The sequence below is a fragment of the Helicoverpa zea genome, chromosome 24 (genome assembly GCF_022581195.2).
Source record: "Helicoverpa zea isolate HzStark_Cry1AcR chromosome 24, ilHelZeax1.1, whole genome shotgun sequence".
NCBI lineage: Eukaryota > Metazoa > Arthropoda > Insecta > Lepidoptera > Noctuidae > Helicoverpa > Helicoverpa zea.
This window is the reverse complement of record NC_061475.1, coordinates 3263354-3276297: the sequence shown is the minus strand read 5'-3', so window position 1 is coordinate 3276297 and position 12944 is coordinate 3263354. Positions and strand designations below refer to the sequence as shown.

Below are 12944 nucleotides of genomic sequence, written 5' to 3'. Positions count from 1 at the left end.
AGTTGGGTTTAGATCGCCTCAGAATTTGTAACTTTTCGTGTATTTAGGCGTACATAGTGCGATTTCTTTCCAACACTTTAGTACCAACGGGTTTATAGAACTACTCGCCATATAAGTGTCGTTTGAAATCGCACTCGTGTAGCATTCTATCGCTAAACCGAATTGCCTAGAATTAGACGAATTGTTGTACTTATCCATCTTATAGTGATAATTAAAGGGAATGTGGAGAAGGGAGAGAACTGATATATTAACAACAGTTGTGTAAGGTCCATTGTTATGTTGTATTCTTTAATTGTTTTGTTTGCTAGCTGTTGGACGGACCTACAATGTTTTTATCTATTTTGAGAGTCTAATTAAGTTTAACGTGAAGATCTGATTATTTCTGTCTTTGAATGTTGTGTCAAAAGGTTTACCAGTTTTTTGAAATTTAAATAAATATAAATCTATGTAAACTATATATGTGTAAGTGATGTTTTCATATTAAAATAATTTCTACGTGTAAATGCATAGCTTTTGCATGGAATAATTGAATATTTTGATAGTTTATGGCGTTTAGTGATATATGACTTTCTGCCTCTCACAGCTTTTATTGTTAAATGTAGGCGAATTTCTGTGTAACGTATGTATACAAATTCATAGATATTATATTTGAGATTGCACTGACGGGTTTGACAGTACCACTAAGTTTTGACACTGCTTTCTCATGCAGCTGACACTAATAAAGCTTGATAATGATTAACCGATAAATAAATATTAATTATCTGTATTGTTTATGTTTATCTGTCAAAACTGTCAAATAATATCGCCCGGGAGGCCTGTACTTATGATATTGATGATTAATGATTGAACAATTATTCTATGTATTGTCCGGAATTATTCTTTATATGTATTTCACGATTAAATAAATATTCATGTGTAGTAGTTATATTTAGTTTCATTTTAATTACACTTAAACCTCCCAAGCTTGGATTTTATAACATGTATAATTTTGGTAGATTTCAAAACGGAGTGACATAGACTATAATCCTTCCGCAAGCAGCTTGCTGAGATTTTTTGAGAAAGTTTGCTAATCTCATGTCATCTGTAGCACCACAAACACAGTAACACTTATTCAAAAGTTCCTCATAATAAATCGATTCATCCATAAAATTGATCGTCATGTTGTGGAACCGAGACATTATTACATCACTAATTTTATACCTGAAAAAAGTTTGAGAAATTGTCTATTGTTTAGGATTAAGCAATACCAACACACAATAACACCAAGTAAACAAAATACTGTAAAAGAAAATTGTTAACAGGTACATAAATGACAATTAATAGGGTAGTGTCCAGGGTCGAAATAATGAAATAATATTTAGTCCGCTTTTTAGATAATCAAAAAATATTGGATACGTATTTTTTCTTTTTTTAATTAAACATAAAATGACAAAGATAATACACTTCAAAAATTAGGAGTGGGGGCCTTTTACGTCACAGTGTCCTGAAAATTGTAGCAACTTGTGACGTCACACTCAACTTTAACACGCTATATCTTAACAAGTTCTGATCCAATTTAAAAAAGAAAAAATACGTATCGCTTAATTTTGGACAATCTACAAGACGGACTAATTATTATTTTTTAGGAAACTAGCCTATTCTGCCTGCTGATGAAATCTGAGTTTTAATACATACCAAAAATTAAAGTTTCGCAGTCAGGAAGCAATTTACCCATAAAATGACAGGTTAAAAACTTATTCAACAGAATAATCTTCCGGCGATTGCGTTAACATTTCACAATAGGCATGATGACAAATTTTCAAATTCCTTTGTATGATGTAGGTATACGTCTATTTTATATGAAAAATTATTAATTTTAAGAAAATGCGAAGTTTTTTTATCAAATAATTGCATTTTTCTCTGTCCACTTTGAATCCGGCGCGAAAACGCTTGTCAGTGTCATGTCGTCACTTGTGACGTCACGACTGAAATTACAAGACGCAAGTAAACAACGCTCGTGCAATAATTAATGATTAAACGAACTTACCTGTAAGTGAAGTTCTATCTTAATTATACGAAGAGCTTTGTCCGAGGGATTAGCATTAGGTATACTTGTAGTAACACATACGGTGTCGCCTATTCGCACTGATTTTTGAGGTAGATCGATTTTTTTTTTTTTTTTTTTTTTGTGGGTATCCTTAACTCACCCATCTTGCTCGATCGCAGCACTCGTCATTTAGTTCGGAGCATCAACCCTGTCGATCGATACACGTAATACAAATGTTGATATTTGCATGACCAGGGGATAGGCCCGGTGGACCGGGAGGGTGGGATGCTAATCCCTCGGACAAAGCTCTTCGTATAATTAAGATAGAACTTCACTTACAGGTAAGTTCGTTTAATCATTAATTATACTCGAGCTTTGTCCTCAGGATTAGCATTAGGTATACTTGTAGATGTTGAGACTTAATGAAAATATCAACACATTAGGAATAATGCAAATTTATTTAAATACTTATTTAAGTATTTAGAAATGAGCATACATAAGTATCATTAATATGAACAACAAAGGCACCATACTTTTGGTATAAATCAAATTATAAAGTACGTGATTAGTTTTATAACGCAATTAATGATTAATTATGATCAATAATTTATACTTATTTGGGTACAAATAATCATACAAGCATCATTAACAAGAAAATTATGTTAAGTGAACAAAATGGTACTATACTATGGTAAAAAATAAAGTGGTTAGTTTTACAAACTTATTAATTATTTCAATATTAATGAATAAGTCCTAATCAGACAAGACACTATTAGCAAAGGAGTTTTGATTCTCCTGTTGCTCTATAACTATATGTCTGTTATAGAAACGCCAAAAGGTATTGGAGCTGCCACTCCAACCAGCTGTCTTCCTAATCAAGTCCAAACTGATACCCATTTTATGAGCTTTAGAGGTGGCTGCGTGTCTAGTACTGTGTGCAGTAAACACAGAAGTATCTATACCACAGCTGTAAAGAATATTTTTTATCCACCTACTCAGAGTTTGTGATGTAACAGCCTTATGAGGCTTTTTAAGACTAATAAATAAGTGAACTTCACTGCCACGTAGTGGGTTCGTCATCAGCAGGTAAGAATTTAGTGTAGTAGCTGGACATATGGCTGGTTTATCTCTAAAAAATGGTAGGATGAGAGTAGGTTGAGTAGCCCCGTCACGAGAAGTTTTTATTAGGTCGGGAATTTTTATTTGAATTTCATTTGAAAGAACTTCTATGTTATTGATGTTTATTTTGGAAATAGTCTGGACTCTGTGTGCGGTAATTAAGGCAAGGAGCGTTGCAAGTTTTTTAGATAATTTTTCTAGGTTTAGATTTTTATTGGGATACCAGGACGTTAAATAGTTAAGAACTAGGGAGACATCCCAAGTAGTATTGTACTTGGGCAGAGGAGGTCTTAATCGGTAAATCCCTTTTAAGAACCGTTTTATCCGGTGATCGTTCCCTAGGTCTAGATCGGAAATTAAAGAGAGAGCGGACCTACAGCTATTTAAAGTTCCATATTGAGCACCAGATTCGTATTGCTGAGTAAGGAAATGTATGACTGTTGGAACAGAAGTTACGTATAAGTCAGTATGATTTGATTTACAAAACAAAAACCATTTTTTAAGACAGGTGTCGTACTGTTTTATGGAATTGTCTGATAGCGAGGCCATCATAATAGGAATTGAGTTTGTAGGTACACTTTTTCTCAGGAGCGACGTCCGGATAATATTCCGGCAACCAGGGTAATCTTCTGATGAACATCTCGGTTGCTGGAATGGGAAATGATTATGTTATCACTGGGTTTAAAGATTAGAGTGTTAGACACTAGTAATTTTTTAAACAAGGGAAACCATGCCTGTGTAGGCCAATGGGGAACTACAATAATGCCCTCTGCATGGTCGTTTTCAATTTTTCTAAGTGTTTTTAATATTATGGAAAAAGGTGGAAATCCGTAAAAATAGAAACTGTTCCAAGAAATAGTAAATGCATCTACTTCATAGGCGTCGGGGTCCCGATGCCAGGATATGTATTTTATACATTTTTTGTTTAACCTACTGGCGAAAATATCTATCTCGGGGATACCGAATTGTTTTGTTATGCGCATAAAGGCGTGATCAGACAGCTCCCATTCGATGTCTGGATGAACGCGACGAGACTCGGCATCCGCGATAGTATTATCCGTGGAGCTTATATATGAAGCAAAAAGTATTATTTTTCTACTTTCACACCACTGCCAAATATGTTTTGTAACGTCAGTTAGGTGAGGAAACTGAATACCACCCATACGATTAATATATGATATGGCGGTGGTATTATCGATTCGTAATAAAATTTGGCAGTTATAACAAAATTTTGCAAAAATTTTTAGTCCAAAAAAGGCAGCGAGGATTTCTAGATAATTGATATGTCGCGAGCGTTCGCTGTCAGACCACATACCACTAGCCCGTTCCTCCCCACAGGCCGCCCCCCACCCCGTTGTTGAGGCATCACTGTAGATAACCAAACAAAACCTGTTTTGTTTGATTTTGTTTACAGAGTTATTAATTGCTCGTGACCACCAATCTAGATCCGGCAGTATAGACGGGGGTATAGACATGTATTTATCGTAATTGTTATCATCTTTTATGTTAAGGTATTTACAGCGTTCGAGTTCCTTAGTGTAAAGCCAGCCGTATTCGACGGCAGGGCAGGCAGAGGTAAGTAAACCCACGAGGCGAGCAAATTCTCTTACTTTACAGCGTGTAAGTATTTTAAATTTTTCTATTTCTTTTTTGATTTTTTGAATTTTTTCGTTAGGCAAGGAAACGTGTAAGTTCTCAGTGTCAATTATAAATCCCAGGAATTTACAGTTTGTTTTAGGGTATAATGCACTTTTTTCTTTGTTGATAATAAAACCCAAAGATTGTAAAAAACCTATTGTGTAAGAGACTTGACTCGCGCATGACTCATACGTATTTGATATTAGTAAAATATCATCTAGGTAGATAGTAGATAGGAAGCCACACGACCGAAGTAAACTAATAACCGGTTTCATTACTTTAGTGAACACAAACGGAGCAGTATTGAGGCCGAAAGGCAAGACATTAAATTGGAACAGTTTTCCATCGAATTCAAATCTAAGGTATTTTTTATGATCGCCATGTATAGGGATCAAAAAATAAGCGTCTTTAAGGTCAATAGTGCTCATAAAATAACCTTTGTTTATAAGATTTATAGCTGTACGTAGATCTTCAAGCTTAAAATGTTTTGTTGAAATAAATTTATTTAGAGATTTAAGATTTAGAATAAATCTCGTCCTTCCGTTAGGCTTTGGTACTAGAAACGTAGGTGATACGAATTGACCATCACAGGGATCGCATTCTTCGATTGCACCGATCAATAAAAGCTCTTTTATTGAATGATTCATTTGTACTTTCTCAAGCGAAGTAAGTATTTTTACCATAGGTGGTGAGTGTTGTATTACAGGTTGTGAGAAGGGAATGCGATAACCTGTGACCCAAGACAGTATAGTCTTATCATTAGTGATGAGGGACCATTGGTTAAGATAATTAGATAGTCGTCCGGCGTACATTACCGTGTCTAGCGGCGGCCGCGGCTCGTTGCTGGACGCGATGACTGTTTCGAGGAGGGCTCGTGCCGATTCCTGGGTGCAGGTTCCTTTCGCCTCTGGGTTCCCTTCGACCTGTGGCTCTGGGGAGGGGCTCGCCAGTTTAAATGATGTTTCTGTACGTTTGGGTTTGTCACTTTTTTAGCAGGCTGTTTGGGAGGTGCAGGTTTCATGTCGCCTCCTGTTTTGTTTATAGCTTTTGCAGCTTTAAGCGTATCTGCTAGCTGAGCACTAAAAAGGAAATTATCAATTTTTGTCGCCTGAAGCTGATCTTTAAGTTCTTTTTTCATGACGAAGAGTATAAAGTTCCTCCTCACAAGCGAATCAGAGTTTTGGCTATCGCATAATATTTTTTGTGCATCCATTAAAAGCCTAATAAGTTCTGTGGATGAGGCAGTCTGTTCAGATGATATAAGCAAGGTGAGAGCTTGCGCAATACAGGTTATAGCGGATGCGATTTGCTTTTGTTTGTTTTCAATACCCTTGTCCCTTTTGTGGACAGTTTCGGGGATGGCAACTTTTACTTCTGGATTCAGTAAGGGTGCATCGATCAAGGTGCAGTTAGCGGGAACCAGGTATTTATCCAAAAGTTCCTTTCGGGCTTCCTTAGACAGACCTGAAGTAGCCACGTGCTGGAGACGTACGGCCAAGTCAGGTTGGATGTCGTTTCCATAGACTCTTTTCTGGGAGGGGTCCTCACCAAGCAGCTGCATAATCTCATCGTTAATTTGAGGTGTCACCTGCGAGTCTGGTGGTGCAGGCTCTGTCCCTGTGACATAGATGTTCGCGTCAACTGTCGCTGGGGCTGGCGGCGATTCCACAGTATCGGCCACGGCGGGATCCGGCGGAGGCGGTGGCGGCGGCACGGCGGGTGACGGCGGGGTGGTGCGCTGCGGCGGCGGGTATGGCGGAGCGACGTGAGGAGCGGCACTTGTTGACGGTTCAGGTTCGATCGCCGGTGCACCTAAGATTGACGTGATTCATGATTACATGTTTGTCCATATATCTACGTCATATGGGTTAAGTGACAGTCCCTAAGACTGCCCGCAGAACCCTCACAAGGTGAGTAGGTAGGCGTAAAGTGACAGTCCCAAAGACTGCCCGCATTACTTGAGCTATGTATGTAGCAGAGTGACATTCCCATAGAATGCCCGCAACACCACATTATATAGCATAAGGTAAATATTTTAAAGTGACAGTCCCAAAGACTGCCCGCATTACTTGAGCTATGTATGTAGTAGAGTGACATTCCCATAGAATGCCCGCAACACCACATTTTATAGCATAAGGCGAATATATTGTGAAGTGACAGCCCCAAAGACTGCCCGCAACACTATTTCTTACACCTGAACTATGTATTTGGTAAAGTGATAACCCCACAGGTTAACCGCAGTACCATTTAAAATAAGCACATGTTAGGTAGGTGTACGTACTAACCTTCAATACAAAACAGGTCCTGGTAAGCGTGAGGGCGCGCGGCGGGGCTGCGGCCCGATCCCGCGGAGCTATCACTCGACGAGCACGAGGTGCATGACGACGATGACGACGTGGAGGACAGGCGGTGGCGTGTCACGTGTTGTCGATCTTTCCGAGCGCGCAACAATTTTTCTAACGACTTAACTTTTTTTGCTAACGACTCATAGTCGTGCTCGGTACGAGAACGAGAACGTTTTCCCATTTTTATGTGCGAAGCGGCGGAGCACTGAAATGTGAATGACGAGTGCTGCGCTCGAGCAAGATGGGTGAGTTAAGGATACCCACAAAAAAAAAAAAAAAAAAAAAATCGATCTACCTCAAAAATCAGTGCGAATAGGCGACACCGTATGTGTTACTACAAGTATACCTAATGCTAATCCCTCGGACAAAGCTCGAGTATAATTAAGTTTTTTGTGTTATTAAATATGAATTCGAAAGGGCATAGGTGTTGTGGGGTCCCCCAGTGTAAGAACACATCCAAAACAACTCCTGATAAGGTATTTGTGTACGTTCCTCACAATAAAAAAATACGAAACAAGTGGCTTAAACTTGCAAGGCGAGATTCAAAAGCAATATTGCCCAGGGTACAACTTTATTTTTGTGAAGATCACTTTGATGTAAGTTATTACATAGTTCTCTAGATTCTAGCATAGTTTATAATGTAAATAACTATTTCGAGGTTAGGTTTCCTCTCTCATTGTTTTTTCATTAAACTAGTATACTTACATGGAAGTTTTAACATTTCTAAATTCAGCTGAACAAAAATCTTTATTTGATGCCAAAAACTTTCCCAGCATTATGATATCAATTCTAGACAAATTAGCGCTGTTTGCCTTGATAAATCCGGGCTCCATAACTCGTGTTATAAACAATTAATTAATTAAAAACAGAGATCGTAGTGGAAGTTCACAATAACGAAATGTGACGTTCGCGCGCTTTCGCGCGAGTTGTTTTGAGAGATGACGTCACGAGCTCTGATTGGTGTTCAAGATATCATGGCGGATTGCCTTATTTCGTTATTTTATTTTATAAAAATACATATTAATCACATTATTAATAAAGAAAACAATGCGCGTTTTATATTCCAAGCTTCAAGTTTAATTTAATAAATATATTATTTTAATGATTTTTGATTACTGTCATCATGCCTATTCTATTGTTTTATGTTTTAATTACCATTGTAGGTGTGGTTGCACCTACTCTTCATACTTTAGTATGTCAAGATGAGTCAACATGGCGATTGTAGTTCTTAGAGAATTGAGCCAACTGGATAAGCCATTGTCGTACCTTCCTCTGCTAAAAGCACGAGAGGGCCTCTGGTCATACTGTTATGCAGGTACTTGTGTATGGGCTGTAGGACTGTTCGCGCGAGTTATATAATGGGCTCCAGAAGGGACATGGTGGATTTTGGTCAATAAGAGTAAGACACTCCCTCACGCTGCACCCACAGCGGTTGTCATTTGATGACTTCCCACCAAAAATGCGTAATGATATGATGGAAAATGCACAAGTCAGCTATCATTATTTGGGCTGCGGGTTGTTCGAAAGAGATACCGCGGCCCTGGTACATAAAAGGTCTATGACGGAACACGACGATTTTAGTCAGTAAGAGTCTGACACTCCCTCACCGCTGCTAACCCACAGCGGGAGGGGTCATTTGATGATTTTACGTCGCTAAAAAAAAAAAAGCTATCATTATTTGTAGCGTAACCTCTTCCCATTACGCGCTAATCTGGAAACTCCCATACAGATCTGTGGTTTTGGCGGCTCCTGTTGGTTAGATGTTCTAAGATGTAATTCATGTTACATGATGTTATGCGCCCACTGTACCCACGGGTTAAGGTTAACAGTTATTAAATAAGATTATAAAAAAATACAGGTTGTGGGTGATGAGCAGGTGTTTAAGCCTATTTGATGGGTCTTTATTAACTGCCAATGATATATTTTTAGCTTTAAAAGGGCCTGGGCTGGAGACGAAGTGGGGAGGCCTTTGCGCAGCAGTGGGAAAGTTCGGGCTAAGAAACAGAAACAATTGGCAGACAGGAGTGTTGTGCATGATTTGCATTAAAAAAAAATTTGGCCATGAAAATAAAAGAAATGTTTTTGATCAATATGTACCAAAAACTTATACCGACCATAAAACATTATCTTCTAGTTTTCAGGTGGAAAACTTATATGTCTAGTCGTGTAAAGACAAACGTTTGTCGCTTTCGCTTTTCTTGAATAGGGGAAAGTTCAAACGGTTCCAGTAGACTAGATAGAGAATATACGGGCACAGGAAACACGTACGTACGACTAATATTGTGTCGCGTTACCGTTACTGTTGAGCCGTGTTAGCATTACTAAACAAAGGAAGTAGCCTTCTACAATAAATCGGGTGACGTAGGAAATATGTCTCTTCGGTCGAGGAAAAGGTACACTTATATTAGGTAAGTAAGTAGGTATAGAAATTACCGGAGAAACTACTACTAGGTACATAAGAAAAGTTGAAGTTGGAACATAAGGAAGGAATACTTGCACAATATTTTAGGTTTCTGCTACCGATTGGATTTCTTCAGGGGCCCGATTCTCCTATGTTAATAATGTCAAAATCGAATAGAAATCGAATCGCAATATGATCGCAATAGCAGTTTTAACCATATCGGGCAATCTGCTACTAATAAAAGACCAATCGTATTCGATTGACATTTGATTGGTGTGCGATTGGTCTGCTATTTTGGTGATTTAGGTCCATACGGTAGTTTGCTGTACAATCATTTTGCAATCGTAAATCATTTGCAGACAAAATGATTCATTATTGAATGACAGAAAAGGATAAAAACGTTTATTTCAAAGAAAAAATAGCGGAATGCCGCATACGCTTCAATCGTAATCGAGTCGGGATCGGATCTTAGTCGAATCGAGTCGAACGTGAATCGTATGACGCTTAAGTAAACTTAGGAGAATCGGGGCCCTGGCCTACTTTCCAAAACTTGGTACAAGTAGTGAAATTTTGATTGAACCAAACAAACATCTTCTTATGAAGACTTCGAATAAGTATTTGAAATTCGATAGCTTAGGACTACTCCCAAGGTCTTTCCCATATTCGATCCGTTGTCCTGCGCTTTGGCAGCGTTCTTTCCCAGGGTGCCGATTCTCCTAATTTTACTAAAGCGACATACGATTCACGTTCGACTCGGTTCGACTGAGATCCAATCCCGACTCGATTACGATTGAAGCGTATGTGACAGTCCGCTATTTTTTCTTTGAAATAAACGTTTTTATCCTTTTCTGTCATTCAATAATGAATCATTTTGTCTGCAAATGATTTACGATTGCAAAATGATTGTACAGCAAACTACCGTATAGACCAAAATCAAAAAAATAGCAGACCAATCGCAAACCAATCGAATGTCATTGGAATACGATTGGTCTTATATTAGTAGCAGAATGCCCGATAAGGTTAAAACTGCTATTGAGATCATATTGCGATTCAATTTCTATTCGATTTTGACAATATTAACTTAGGAGAATCGGGCCCCAGTTGTGCTGAAAACGCAGCATTCATCCCCGATTTTGAATCTAAAATAAAGCAAAAATATATGTGTGTATGTAAAAGTAGCAATTACAGCTGATAAATCATCTATGTATTACGTGTTCCAATCAAGCAAATAACAACCGTGCCATCCGCACAAAGTAAAAGTATGTCCCATTCTAGTTACCGATGCTATGTAATACACAAGCAAACTCCCACAGTAAATCACTGCAAAAGTGAACATTCATGTTCTTCTAACGTTTGCTCCCAATATCCTATCTGACTTTAGATTTGCTCACTCAGATAGATAAAGATAAAAAGTCATTTATTCAAAGTAGGCTAAAAATCAGCACTTTGAAAGTCAAAACAAAAGACAGCCCCCAAAATGGCCACCCTTCACCACTTCCTATGTGTTTTTGCTGGGAAGAAGAAGTGGTGGAACATACTCCCCAGCAACACATGTCTGTCTGTATGATTTGAAGAACCTTTCACAACAATGTTTTATATTTAAATTTGGTTATTCCTATCTCTAGTACGTAAAACAACAGTTAGAATATTGGAATGGCTGTAACACAAGGCTTCTTCTATGTAACCGTGTCCTACAATCGTTTCCTCTCTTTCTAAAGTAGGGTGTTAGATAGAGATGCAAGATGTATTGTTTAGTGTCGTGGGAAAACTTTTGAGTCATTGCTTGTATGCAGCGACCCTCAAACGTAAGTGTTTTGGTTAAAGATACAAGGATTCTAGTTTTCCTGTCATTTAAGATGGTGTAATGTGTCACACCTATATAAGTCTAGACGAAGGTCTAATTTTTAAGGAAATTCCCACGAAACAGCGTTCTTAATATTTCTTCAAGTACTTTGTACAAAGTCACTCTCATGGGTCTCCTTGGGGTCTCATGGGTCTCATTTCCATGGGTCTCCTCAAAACGGTAAGATTAATGGCAGATTTTGTGTCAACGATGAACAAAATGATGACGCTCTAACTTGAAGATGATTTCGATCTTCAAAATCGACTATCGAGTTAAAGATTTGCATGAATTAGTGGGCAGGTCATGTATGGGAGTGGCTCAAAATTGGAATAGTTGGCACTCTTTGGGACTAGACTGGGTTCACTTTTATTTGGAAACGATCTTCCGCGTCCCGAGATACCTGCTTCCCGTATCCGAATGGTGACAAAAACTATACTATGACTTTCTAACGGATCTATGCTACCCCTCTCTTATTTTCAGCTTAATTGGTTCAGCCGTCCACGCGTGATGGCATGACTAAGGGATTTAGTGATTTTCATATACAGATGGTTCATCATCCTCCGAGCCTTTTTCCCAACTATGTTGGGGTCGGCTTCCAGTCTAACCGGATTCAGCTAAGTACCAGTGCTTATATACAGATGGTTATGACAATAAAAATTGTTTAAGCCTTTCAATTAGGTTTGACCGTAAATTCTAGCAGATATCAGACTTCGTTTATTTATTTCTTCATTGAATTCATGAAGTAACTGAGGTAGTGCTCGCTGCCAAATGATTCATATAGTCTAGTTACTAGTTACTGAATATAAACTAGCCATGCACAACGGTCTATAAATGTTCAGCAGACATTTTTATTGCAAACCTATGTATTATTTATGAGTTTGTACATAAGGCGCGTCGTCAGATCGTCTACTGTTTGTTTAAGGAGTGGTCAGAACTATGACCTTATGGAGGTATTTTAATTGTAATATCGATATTAAAGCCTTAGATTGTACTTAAATATTGGCCTTTGGATGAATCGTAAGAAAAGGTCTTCAAAAGTAAACAATTCATTGTTTGCTCGTATTATCTCTTCAATTTCTTGTAAATTCATTTAATTATAATAGATTCAGACTTTTCAGGTTTTGCTGTATACTTTTCAGCAATATTTTGAAATACCTTTTAGATGTAAACCTGGGTTTACCAATACATAGAGTATGTAAGTAGTGGGTAGTGTGTAGCTAGTGGGGTAGACTGAAGTTATAAAAATACATATTTTAATATACGGCTTTATTGAAGAAAATATATAAAGGTACAATTATGTCTACATATCAGACGATAGTTATTGCTACATCATTACTATATAGCAGCATATTTCAAACATGTTTAATCAATTTCATTTAATTACTATAAAAACCATTACACACCTATAATTTGTAACTTTATTACCTACAGTCTAGAAATAAATCATTGATATGGTTCGCGCAACAAAGCCTGAACACTTTCGCCTTACAACACCGACACTTATAGATCGATCATTACAAAACTGAAACACTGGACGCTCTATTAGATCAAAGGCAATTCAGGATGGCCCAA

General features: G+C 37.9%; 1 protein-coding gene across 1 annotated transcript; it reads right to left on the bottom strand.

The window, feature by feature from the left end:
* Positions 1-5482: 5482 nt before the first annotated feature.
* On the bottom strand, positions 5483-7481 carry LOC124642166 (formin-E-like). The gene is made up of 2 exons (XM_047180479.1): positions 7069-7481; positions 5483-6595 (listed from the first exon to the last, which is right to left on the bottom strand). Exons 1-2 carry the CDS (start codon positions 7307-7309, stop codon positions 5604-5606), a joined length of 1233 nt encoding a protein of 410 aa, XP_047036435.1. The 5' UTR covers positions 7310-7481; the 3' UTR covers positions 5483-5603.
* Positions 7482-12944: the final 5463 nt, after the last annotated feature.

What these genes read in the sequence shown, in the direction of transcription:
- LOC124642166 (XM_047180479.1), bottom strand. Translation starts at nt 7,309, where the DNA reads ATGGGAAAACGTTCTCGTTCTCGTACCGAGCACGACTATGAGTCGTTA. An exon ending in GGACCTGTTTTGTATTGAAG is followed by an intron (nt 6,596 to 7,068) that starts GTTAGTACGTAC and finishes CGTCAATCTTAG; the next exon opens with GTGCACCGGCGATCGAACCT.